General features: G+C 38.1%; 1 protein-coding gene across 1 annotated transcript in view; it reads left to right on the forward strand.

The window, feature by feature from the left end:
- DSPP (dentin sialophosphoprotein) overlaps window positions 1–876 on the forward strand; it is a 6,062-nt gene extending 5,186 nt beyond the window's left edge. The window contains exon 4 of the mRNA XM_049630038.1: window positions 1–876. This exon is cut by the window's left edge and continues 1,074 nt beyond it. Coding sequence (XP_049485995.1) covers window positions 1–705 — 705 coding nt within the window. The 3' untranslated portion in view covers window positions 706–876.
- The last annotated feature ends 12,254 nt before the right edge of the window (window positions 877–13,130 follow it).

Consider the following 13,130-nt stretch of genomic DNA (forward strand, 5'->3'; position numbering starts at 1 on the left):
AGCGACAGCAGTGACAGCAAATCAGACAGCAGTGACAGCAGTGACAGTAGTGACAGCAGTGATAGCAGTGACAGTAGTGACAGTAAATCAGATAGTAGTGACAGCAGTGACAGTGATAGTAAATCAGACAGTAGTGACAGCGGCAACAGCAAATCAGATAGTAGTGACAGCAGTGATAGTGACAGTAAATCGGACAGCAGTGACAGCAGCAATAGCAAATCAGATAGTGACAGCAGTGGTAGTGACAGTAAATCAGATAGCAGTGACAGCAGCAACAGCAAATCAGATAGTGATAGCAGTGACAGCAGCGACAGCGACAGCAGTGACAGCAGTGACAGCAGTGACAGCAGTGACAGTGACAGCAGCGACAGCAGTGATAGTGACAGTGACAACAGTGATAGCAGCGACAGCAGTGACAGTGACAGCAGCGACAGCAGTGATAGTAGTGACAGTGACAACAGTGATAGCAGCGACAGCAGTGACAGCGACAGCAGTGACAGCGACAGCAGCGACAGCGACAGCAGCGACAGCGACAGCAGCGACAGCAACAGCAGTGATAGCAGTGACAGTGACAGCAGTGACAGTGCATCTGATAGTAGTGATGACAGTCACAGCAAGAGCAAGGCTGGTAATGGCAACAATGGAGGTGACAGTGATAGTGACAGTGAAGGCAGTGACAGTAATCACTCAACCAGTGATGATTAGAACAAAATAAAAACCCACAAGATTTTTTTTTGAAAAGTCTAGTGAGTAATTTACAGGAAATGAAGATTTCTAAGGAAGGAAAGAAAGGGGAGACATAAACAAAAGATGTAAACATTCACAGAAACAGTGAGAGAAATAGTCAAATTGTCAGATTTGGAACCAAGTTCCCACACCCTCAGGAGAGAATCTGAATGCATGATCTTTGGTACGTGCATGTTAAAACACATTCTGAAAAGATTCTGTTAAAAGTACATATCTAAACATAAAAGAACAATTAAAATATTCTTTAATACTTTACATAGAAACCTCAAGTAATCACGTACTACATGATAACTTTAATTTAAATGCCAAGTGCTTCAGGGAATATAGCAAGTAAACACATCTTAAAAACAACCTGTGGCATTGCTTTAATCTTTCAGTAATTATACATTCTGGATAGATGGTCTGCTTACTGCTGAGTAAAAGATGCTGTTACCATGATATTCAGCTTGGCTACGCATTCATTTGCTTGTTCTAAGGAAGAAATAAACTTGTAACATGAATAAGAAATGCAGCAACAACTGAACCTATCTGGACCATGGGAATAATCTATCTCATTATTGAATGGAATAATTACAAATTAGAAAAAATTTAAAGAGTGCTAGTCAGAAAATAATTCAGAGGCTGGTTTACATAACAAAATCTGATGTACAGTATTCCATTCCTGCAAAGCACTGGAAATTTAGCATAATGTTCCTTAAACTATTGACAAAATTGATGCAGTACTTAGAACAGTGTCTTGCCTCCAGTAGCACTCTCCAAATATTAATAAATAAATGATACATGAATGAAGGACTCTTAAGAGCGGGTTCACTTTTTGAACTCTATGTTCAGAGCTCTGTTAAGTGGAATTAGCATTTTTCTACTTCAGTCTCACCAAGTCAAACTTGGTTCACATTTCCCTTTTAAACCCCTACATGTCTAAACTCTCAGATCAGACCCTGAGACTCCCTTCTCACTGTTAATCTCTTTAATAAAGCCAACAGTTGCTGGTAGGTAATGCTTTGGAAATTACTCTTCTTTGAGAGTCATATATGCAACTATAATCTGAGCATGGATTGTTCTACTTTTGCATGAATGAGGGTAATTCTTAGTTTCGAGGTAAAGCCCAAACCCTGCAACATGAGGATCTCAAAGATGTATGCAACTAAAGTGTGCCATTTAAGAGGGTGGAAACAGAATTTATCACCCAAGCTAGGAAATGTTTGAAAGTGAAGGGGGTGCTATCAATAGTCACTTGGGGACAGGAGGTGTAAATTGAGATTGTTCAGGAATACTGGGAGATGCAATAAACATAGCCATAGACCTTTAAGGTATTCTTCAAGACTTAGTACCGATGATTTGTAACTTCCCTCTTTTTCCATTTAGGCAATTATTTTTTAGATTTGTCTAATCAAAGGTAAAAATCTAGTAGCAAAGTTCTGAATGAAATTTCTTTGATGCTAATTTTCAACCAGTCATCATTTGACAATTTATTTCCTAATATTATGCATATTTTATAGAGTTTCAGTAGGTTTTGTTTCCACCTTCTTTCTCCTTTAATGTAAGAGTTTCTTAGGTGAGATCAGCATTACAAGGAATACTGCTGAAGGATTTAAAAATACTACTATTCATAAACTATTCATACTCATAGTACTGTAACATTTCAAGTCCCTACTATATTATAATCATGTAAATGACTCCAAACTTCTTTCCTTAAAACATGTTCTAGATTTTTAATTCCTTTAGGCTTCAGCTTTTTGTCTTTTTTTAATTTGTAAAGTGTGGCTTCTAGTACCTGTCTCACCTATTTTTAAAGGTTGTTATGAGCATTAAGTCAGGCAATGGATGTGAAACTCTTTGTAAATTATACAAGATATGTAAATTAAAGAGAATTAATTTTGGTGTTACAATAAACCTCTATTTATGTGACTATTCACAAGGAAAACTCCCTTAATCTTAATGGGTTTACAAGTCCTTACTCCTTACATCACGTTTTGAAGATTTAGCTATTTTTAATTGAAAAAAATAACAAGTATATGCACAAAATAAAAATTTCAAACACTATGAAAAGGTATAAATATATTAAATCTTCCTCATCCCAGATTCCTAGTCCTCTACTTCTCTTCCTTGAGGCAATTCCCATTACTAATAACTTGTGAAACTTTCCAGAAATATTCTATGTATATAAACACCCATGTTCCCTCCCCCTTTTTTTTTTTTTTTTTTTTTTTTGAGACAGAGAGAGAGAGCATGTGAGTGGGGAAGATGGGCAGAGGGAGATAGAGAATCTTAAGCAGGCTCAACACTCAGTCTGATACTGAGCTCCATCCCATGACCCTGGGATCAGGACCTGAGTTGAAATCAAGAGTTAGCTGCTCACTCGATTGAGCTGCCCAGGTGTGCCATGTATGTTTCCCTTTTAAAAACACATGGAAGTCTATTATACACAGTGTGCTTGTATTACTCTTTTTAACCTAAGAGTATGCCTTGAATATTGGCTCACAGCACAGAGATTGACAACTTTTTCCCCCATAGTTGTGTTGTATTTCCTTTTTTGAACTGCCATAGATATTTAATCTGTCTCTTTTTTTGAATCACGTCCTAAGCATTTCTGGTACGAGAGTCCCTGCAGGGAAATAGCCTAGGTTAATAGCTCAAGCTGGATAAATTCCCAACCAGTTCTTATAAAGACTTCACCTTGAGAAGTATATGGGGGATAAAGGAGATGCTCAGAATCTAGGGCTGATGTCAAAAATAGTGAAGGAAGACTATGATCCTGATTTTCTTATATAATATCTACATTGACCTCTGGAACTTTGAGGCAAAAATAAAGGTGACCCTCTAAAAGGATGTCTCAAGAGTTGATCCTTTGAATATAAGAAGTCTGATATTAGAAAACAATATCTGTTTTGTGTTATTTTCTGGAATAAGATTAGTAAGCTATCTGCTAATATTGCCCATGGGAGCAGTATTTTTTAAATTACTTTTTACTTAGGTCATGAAATCAATTTAGTGACTCATGCCTTACATTTTGTAAAATGAAAGAATAAAAAGGAAAAATTTAAGAGCATTATAGGTAGTGTTTTATGAAACCTAACAATATTTGCCTCTACATGCATACACACACAATATGTCTAAGTATGCATACACTAAGACATGATTTAAAATATCATTCTGACTCGCTGTAGTAAAAAAAAAAAGATTTGAAAGCCATTGGTTTAGAGAAGCATTATAAAACATTATTGCTGCTAGAAGTCATTTCATATTCACTTTTCACATTCACTTTTCTCTTTACAAACCTGTAAGTTTCTTCCCCACTTTTTAAGCAGTGGTCTAATAAGAAAGAAAGAAATAGTGGTGTATGTATAGGGGGGTGGGAAGAATGGTGGTAGGGGGATAGGTTTTTGGATTTATTTGTGCTACAGTAAAAGACCCGAGGTAACACTGTCATCTTTTCAACAAGAGGCTATCATGGAAGTGATGGTGACTTTGCTGAGGATTCAAGATTTCTTTTTGGTGGCATGGGTTACTTTGTATCTGACTGAAGATGAACGACCTTAAAATTGGCTCTCAGCAATCATTTTATCCTCTCCACTTAACCTAGGAATTCCTTCCACACCTGCTCACACCACAAATCAGGGAATGCAATAAGGGTTTTGTTTGTTTATAAAATATAACCTTAAAAAAGATTATAAAAAGATAACCTTTAGAGAGTCATACCTACCCATATAAATACGTTTTAAATTATTAACTGAAAAGGGATTTCCCAGAAGTCAAAATTGCTTTATGGTTTGTAATGGAAGTTCTGAAAAATTTTGGACCAAAATAGCTAGGAACAATTTTCCTCTCCCTAAAAGGAGCAGGAACAGAATAGAATAGTTCAGTCATAGATGAAAATATCATTGTGTTCTCACAGTGGTCCATTCACTGCTGCTTGCAAGCAAATCCTCTAGAGGACGAAACAAGTCAACAACAAGATGTTCCCAACTTCCTCCCTCTGCACAGGGACCTTGGGTTCATATGCTAAAAAACAGAAGTCAATTCCTACAGGGCTCTCATATAGCTCAGAAAAACAGTCTAAAGTGTAAAGATCACAATATGTTGGACTCTGTGTGTTTTCTAGTAGTTAGCACAGTCCCAGCTCTGCTGAAACACTGTATTTACAGAGAGCTTTCTCAGAAGGTGCTTCTCTTACTCCCAAGTCCATTATTTTGGGCTTTGCCACTGGCTATATGCCATCTTCTTTTACCCTTTCCTTCTTTTCCTCCCTAGTAGTTTTCTCTTCAAAGAGATGAAGAAATTGTGGCAAGGAAATGCTTTGTCATTTGCAGAATTTAGTTCCTGGGTGTCTCCCTGTGTGAGGCCCCAGGCAAACCCCACAGTCAGGGACTGCCAGGCTTGAGCTTATATCATGGCCCTTTCCCCCTGCTCCCACCTTTCAGCTGCAACTAGCTGGGACCCAGCTCCGATTCCCTGGTACTTTCCTCACTTGAATCCACTGAATCTTTCCTTGCTATCCCAACTTCATCTCCCTATCTTCAGACCAACCTGAACTGAAGGCAGAAAATACTTAGGCTGTAACAGACCAACACTTGGCACCAAAGCACATTTACTTCTTGTCAATATTATCCGAATATCCCAATTCCAGTAAGCAGACTCTTTCGTCATCCCCAAATGGCAATCCCCTTTAATCCTTCTAACTGGGCTTCTGCATAGCTTTCTCCTCACATTCTAGTATACTGACCAGAACTGTCCTAGCCCAATCAGCCTAAGATCACCAGCGAACCTGTTGTCTGACACAATGAGGCTTACTGACCCCATGTGAGGAAGGACACTGAATATAAGAGCAAACTCCAGTATCTTGGCAAACAAAGAAAAAGAACGAACTATTACAGGATCTTGGGAAAGGGTGAAATTTAGGTGATATTTAAATGAAACAGTGTTTAAGAGGCTCAAAGCAAAGCAGGATTGTGGCTAAAGGATTCATCATCAGGTCGGGAGTGTGAAGTAGACCCAGGCTCTGGTGTCCTTGGAAAGTGCAGGTAAGATAGATGTGGACTGCTGTATTCAGAAACCTCTTATCTGAACCTCCGCATCTAGGCTGTAAATTGAGAATGATTCTCTGTGTCCAAGGGCCTCAGACCCTTCAGACAAGAGTGTTTTTTTTTTTTAATTTTATTGATATAATTTTAAATACCGGAGTCTCTAATAATCTATAATTTTAGGGAACAAAGTTTCTCAGAGATTAATAAAGCAGAAGTAACTCACAGTAGAGGGTTGTTATGTCATTTTACAGTGTCCTTGAGAGTGAGATTTTTTTTTCTGTTAATTTTTCAGCTGGCTTTATCTGTGTCTACTCTTTCCAGCCCAAGCTAATTTTTACCATCTTAGAAGGTATATCTCTGCTAAAACCAAGACTCTGCTTATCTTGCTAGCCTTTTCCCTACTCTCAATGGCTGACTGCTCTTTAAATATTCCCATTCTACATCACCACCTTTGAATAAAAAAATTTTTTTTTAATGTTTTATTTATTTTTGAGAGAGAGAGACAGAGACAGAGTACAAGTGGGGGAGTGGCAGAGAGAGAGGGAGACATAGAACTCAAAGTAGGCTCCAGGCTCTGAGCTGTCAGCATGGAGACCAACGCGGGGCTTGAACTCATGAACCCTGAGATCATGACCTGAGCCAAAGTCAGACACTTAACTGACTTGGAGCCACCCAGGCACCCCTATATCACCACCTTTGGACTTTACATCACTCCTATGATTTCTGCTTCTTTTTTTGCTGATTACTCTTTGTACCCTGAACACACACTGTTATTTCCTCTTAGTCCCAGTGTTTTGCACACAAATTACCCTGTTTAAATCCTGCAACATGGCACTTCTCCACTGCCATTTCTCACTGCCTCATGGAGACAGGGAGATCTACGCTCTGTCTCCTCCATTTAGCTATTAGAGGCCTTCAATTGTTTGAGTTCTGGTAGTTAACAGTTCTCATCTCTAACTGAACTTGAGGCCTCTTCTGGAGGTCAAATTGTTGTGCACTAACTCTGTAGATGTTTTCTTCTCAGAAATCTCTCTAACTCTAGGTTTCTGAGGTTTGAGTCTTAATTTTTTACGTATGTCTCCTCGCCTTTTTTGGTTTGTCTGAAGAACAGTTAAAAGACTGATGTTTATACTGGTTCTGGGTTTTATCTTTTGGTACTCAAATTGTCATCAGTCATTATCTACCAGTTGTTAGGATTGAATTTCATTTTCAAGAAAGTAGTTAAAGAAATGCAGCCATTTTGTTCAGCCAGAGAATCTTATCATAGTCCTCTTTTCCATTCTGACTAGACCCAGGATAAACAAGATAGGAAAACTCCTACAAAAACAATCAGAAAAAAAAATCCACATTATGCTTCATGGCTCTAGGCTTCAGAAAAAGACTGCCACCTTAAAACAAAATGGCTGTTGATAAGTAAATTTACTCTCAACTTATCAGATAGGTAAGGAATAGCTCAGTAATATTACTGTTGTGAATACATAAATTTGGTTAAATGTCTTCTTCCTTACCTCTTTTACTTATCTTCAGAGGAGTGTTTGATGGAGAAATGTCCCAATCCAGGATGTCTATAGCTAGAGCTTTGGCAACACCATTGACAACTTTAACTTTTTAGAACTTTGAAATAATCTTATCCACTTATAGGTGTTTACAGTATCCACATCAATGCTAATCAAAACCTGGCCAGTGGAGTAGTTACAACGTGTAAACTGTTTTGTTAGACTTTAGAAGGACAGGAATTGAGAATAAGCAATTTATAGCAATGTGACATTGCCATGAAATCCAAGTGTGATCATTTTTCTAGTAATTCATTTTCATTGTATTTATATAAGCATAAATCCAGGAAATATTTGGGAATGGATATTAAGGATGTGGGATAATAGCAGAAGGAACATAAAGTTGAATCAGGCCGAAGTTATTGATATAGGCTAAGCAGAGATTCTACATTTAATATTGCAGTTCAATGAGTTAGAAAGTGCTCTAAGAGTCTGACTTGTTGGTTGATTGAAACATGGACCAAAAGGTGGCAAACCGTGAGTGAATTGGAAATGCCTGACCTCTCTTGATTTGATGTAGAGGAAGGGATTTCAGGGAGATTGAAATTTTAGAGTGGATTTGTCATTTAAGATCTACTTGCCTATACTTGGAGAATCTAGAAGACATAACTCTCATCAATACTTTGAGAAATACATTTTTTAGGGAAGCCCCAGCATCACTGAAAAGCTCCACAATTGCTCTTATCTATAAGCCAGACCTTACAGTGGGAATCTCAGCTATTCAGTTTGAAGCCTAAATGCAATGAAGACAACTGGATCCCTAAGGTGGCAGGGGTCAAATGGTGGCACTCAACTGCCAAAGGTAAGGTGGGTATGGTTACTGTATTGGATAGCAAAGTCAAAATAGCAACTGAAATTGTCTGACTTGTATAGATGTATGGTATTGGCTAGTTAATCATGGTGCTCCTAGAAGTGAAACTGATGGTGAGCCTAATAAATTCTTTGTCTGTATAAGCATAAAAATTCTATGTCAAAAGTCTAATTCAAATAATAAAAACAAAGATTTACAGTCCCTCAATCAATTCCCAGACTTGAAACTGTTTATAGATCTAGAACTCCTTGAGGAAGGACCTTAAATACACTACCAGAAACTTATACTGTTGATCTTTCCTCTAATCTTCCCCAAAGGGGCCTATAGCCTTTTACCAGGCCTGTACATCACTGGGGAAAATAAAGCAATGAGATATTGTGGGGACTACAGGACACTGGCTCTAAACTGACACTAATTCTAGGAGACTCAAAATGCCACTGTGGCTCACCAGTCAGAGAAGGGGCTAATGGAGGTCAGGTGAACAATTAGCTCTGGTCCATCTCATAGTGGGTCCACTAGGTCCTCCAGCTCATTCTCTGATTATATCCCCAGTTGCAAAATGAGTAACTGGAGTAAACATACTAACAGATGGCAGAATCCCCACACTGGTTTCCTGACCTGTAGAGTGAGGGCTTTTATAGTGAGAAAGTCCAGTGGAAGCATTAGAACTGACTCTACTTAGGAAAATAGTAAATCAAAAGTGATACTGAATCTGGAAGATTACAGAGGTTAGTGCCACCATCACAGACTTGAAAGATGCAAGGGTGGTGATTCCCACCACATCCCTGAGCAACTATAAAGTTGGTGGTGACTCCAACTTCAGCTGCCATACCAGATGTGGTTTTATACCAGATGTGGTTTCATTGCTTGTGCAGATTAACACATCTGCTGGTACTTGGTATGCAGCACCAATCTGGCAAATGCCTTTATCTCCATCTCTATCCATAAAAACCACCAGAAGCAGTTTACTTTCAGCTGGCAAAGCAGTAACACACCTTCACTTTTTATCTTCACTATACCTATCAACTTTCCAGCCCTATGTCATAATTTACTTTGTAGGAATTTTGATTGCTTGTGCCTTCTAGAAGACTTCACATTGGTCTATTACGCTGATGCAACTCAAGAGATTCTGCTGACTGGACCCAGTAAGTAGAAACTACTCTAGATTTACTGGTAATATATTTGCATGTTAGAAAGTGAGACATAAATCTTAACTAAAATTCAGGGGCCTTTTACTTCTGTGGACTTTCTGGGGGTTCAGTGGTATGAGGCATGTTGAGATATCCCTTCTAAGATGAAAGGTAAACTGTTGAATCTGGCCCTTCCTACAACTAAGAAAGAGGCACAAGGTGCAACGGGCCTCTTTGGATTTTGGAGACAATATATTTATTTTTTGGGAGTGTTATCCTTGTCCATTTATTGAGTGACCCAAAAGCTGCTTGTTTTGAGTGTGGTCCAAAAGAAGAGAAGGCTCTGCAACAGGTCCAGGTGTTGTGCAAGATGCTCTGCCACTTGGTCCAAATGATCCAGCAGATCCAAAGGTACGTGAAGTTTCAATGGCAGATAGGGATGATGTTTGGAGCCTTTGGGAGGCCCCTACAGGTGAGTTGCATCATAGACCTTTAGGATTTTGAAGCAAAGTCCTGACATCATCTGCAGGTAAGTACTCTCCTGTTGAGAAACAGCTCCTGGCCTGCTACTGAGCCTTTGTAGAGATTGAACACTTGACCATGCGTTACCATGTTACCACATGACATTAGCTTCCTATCATGAACTGGGTGTTACCTGACTCATGAACCTATAAAGTTAGGCATGCACAGTGATACTTCATCATCAAATGAAAGTGGTATATATGTGACTGGCTTGATAGAGTGGTAAATGGTCTTTTGAAGACTTAGTACAATGCCAGTCAGGTGGCAATAATTTGCACTGGGGCAAAGTTCCACAGAAAGCTTCATGTGCTCTGAATCAGTATCCAATATATGGTGCTGTTTCTACTGTAGGATTCATGAATCTAGGAATCATGGAAGTAGAAATTGGAGTGGCACCATTCACTATTGTCTCTAGTGATCCACTGGCAAAATTTTTGCTTCCTGTAGCTGTGAGTTTATGCTTTGCTGATCTGGAGGTCTTAGTTCTAGAGGGAGGAATGTTTCCACCAAAGAGACACAACAATTATTCCATTGGACTGGAAGTTAATATTGCTGCCTGGCCTCTTAGAGCTTCTCATGCCTCTGAAACAGCAGGTAATAAGAGAGCTATCGTATTGGCTGGGTGACTGATTATGATACCAAGGTGAAATTGAACTACTACTCCATAATGGAGGTAAGGAAGACTATGTCTGGAATACAGGAGATCTGTTAGGGTGTCTCTTAGTATTACCATGCCCTGTGATTAAGGTCAATGGAGAACTAGAACTACCCAATCGAGACAAACTATAAAAGACAAGTATCAGATCTTTCTTTCTCTGACATATCTCGCTTAGCATAATGTGCTCAAAGTCTATGTTCTCAAAAATGGGAGGACAAGCCAGTCACATTCCTTTTTCATGGCTGAATAATATTTCATTGTGTATATGGAATCTTTTCCACATTTTTTTTTATCCATTCATTCACGATGGGCATTTGGGTTGTTTCCATATCTTAGCTATTATGAATAATGCTGTGATAAACATGGAAGTGCATATATCTTTTCAAAATCCTGTTTTGAATTCCTCTGGGTATATACCCGGAAGAGGAATTGCTGGATAGTACAGGTCTGTTTTTAATTTTTTGAGAAATCTCCATATTATTTTCCATAGTGGTTGGGCCAACTTACATTCCCATTAACAATGTATAGGGGTTCACTTTTCACCACATTTTTGCCAGCACCTGTTGTCTCTTGTCTTATTAGATGGTGTCAGTGAAGGTTTTCACACATTTCTATCATGACTGCTACTGGTCTGTCATTGACAATAAGATGCATCTTAAAAGGCTTACTTTCAGATTCAGCTACTCTTTTCCAGGAAAACCTTTTTCCTTTTGCAAACTAAGAGTTGACTCTTTTGCAGTTTTTTCATTGGTTGGCTCGTGGAGAGTTGTAAAAAGGAAGTCCCAAGTAGGACAACTTGGAGAACTGATGCTATGGTCTATTCTAAGCATCATTTAAGATTGGCAAAGAAAAATGAGGGACATGATGTACTCACTGCTATCCGTTTTTATTCTACTAGCAATTTTCTCCAAGATCAGAACATTCTGAGGTCTCCAGATTGGAAAAGAATCAATTTCTGCAGCAGACTAAAATCAACCTTTTTCAAATAACTAAGTTGTGGTATTGTTAAATTCCCAAAGTCTCCAAATAGCAAGATGCAATTTTCAACTGTTCTCACAAATAGGAAAATTAAATTTTTTTTTATCCACTCCCAAACCTCAATACAAAGAATTAATTTAACTACCATTATGGAGAAGAGAAGTATTTTTAAAAACTCAAAAAATTCTGGTGTAAAAATATTACAAGCACTTGTTTACTTAAGATTAGAATGGTGAAACTGCATCAGGAACTCAGAGGAGCTGACCTTAACGATCACATTCAATATTAATTTTCTAAAAAAAGAATATTTATCTAAAAGGCTATATATATATATATATATATATACACACACACACACACACACATACACTTACATGTATATATACATATATATATGTATATATATACACACACTTACCTAAAGACATAAAACAAATGTACAACTTTAACAAAATTTACAAAGCAAATGTGTATGTAGCTACCAAGTTACAAAACAATACTGCTTAGCTCCTCAGGAGCTTCTCCCACACCTCTTCCCCACCTCTATCCCCTCCCTGCTCCCAAAGGCAGCTCTCATCCTAATTATGTAATCACTTCCCTACTTTTATGCATTCTAAAATACTATCATTATAGTTTTGCTTACTTTCAAACATTATATAAATGATATCATACAATATGGCTTCTTCTGTTTTTGTATTCTTTAACTCAACATTGTTTTTCATTATACATATTGGTATATATCTTTTGTTTTTTTCATTCCCCCCACCCCAAACCCCTCCAGCAACCCTCAGTTTGTTCTCTGTATTTAAGAGTTTCTTATGGTTTGTCCCTCTCCCTGTTTTTATATTATTTTTCTTTCCCTTCCCTTATGTTCATATGTTTTGTATCTTAAATTCCACGTATGAGTGAAATCATATATTTGTCTTTTCCTAATTTTGCTTAGCATAATACACTTTAGTTCCATCCATGTTGTTGCAAACGCTGAGATTTCATTCTTTTTGATCTCTGAGTAATATTCCACTGTATGTATATACCACATCTTCTTTATCCATTCATCAGTCAATGGACATTTGGGCTTTTTCCATACTTTGGCTATTGTTGATAGCACAGTTATAAATATTGGAGTGCATGTGCCCCTTTGAAACAGCACTCCTGTATCCTTTGGATAAATACCTAGTAGTGCAATTGCTGGGTCGTAGGGTAGTTCTATTTTTAATTTTTTGAGGAACATCCATACTGTTTTCCAGAGTGGCTGCACCAGTTTGCATTCCCATCAGCAGTGCAATAAGTTCCTCTTTCTCTGCATCCTTGCCAATATCTGTTGCTGCCTGAGGTGTCAATGTTAGCCATTCTGACAGGGGTGAGCTGGTATCTCATTGTGGTTTTGATTTGAAAGAATTGCCTACTCTTCCTCTAAATCTGTGCTGCACCATGTGGTAGCCACTAGCCATGTGTTAACCGAGCATTTAAAGTTAAATTAATTAAAATTAAATAAGAGTAAACACTCAGTTCCACACTTCCTTTGGCCACATTTTAAGCTCAGTAGCCATGTATAGCTACTGGGTACCACACTGAACCATCTAAATATAGAACATTTCCATGATCCCAGAAAGTTCCTCCAGGGCCCAAACTATAACTTATTCATTTTATATCTCATGCCCACCACAGTACTTGACACAACAGGCTTTTGACAAATGTTTCCTGAAC

This window comes from Panthera uncia, chromosome B1 (genome assembly GCF_023721935.1).
Source record: "Panthera uncia isolate 11264 chromosome B1, Puncia_PCG_1.0, whole genome shotgun sequence".
In the NCBI taxonomy this organism is placed as follows: Eukaryota; Metazoa; Chordata; class Mammalia; order Carnivora; family Felidae; genus Panthera; species Panthera uncia.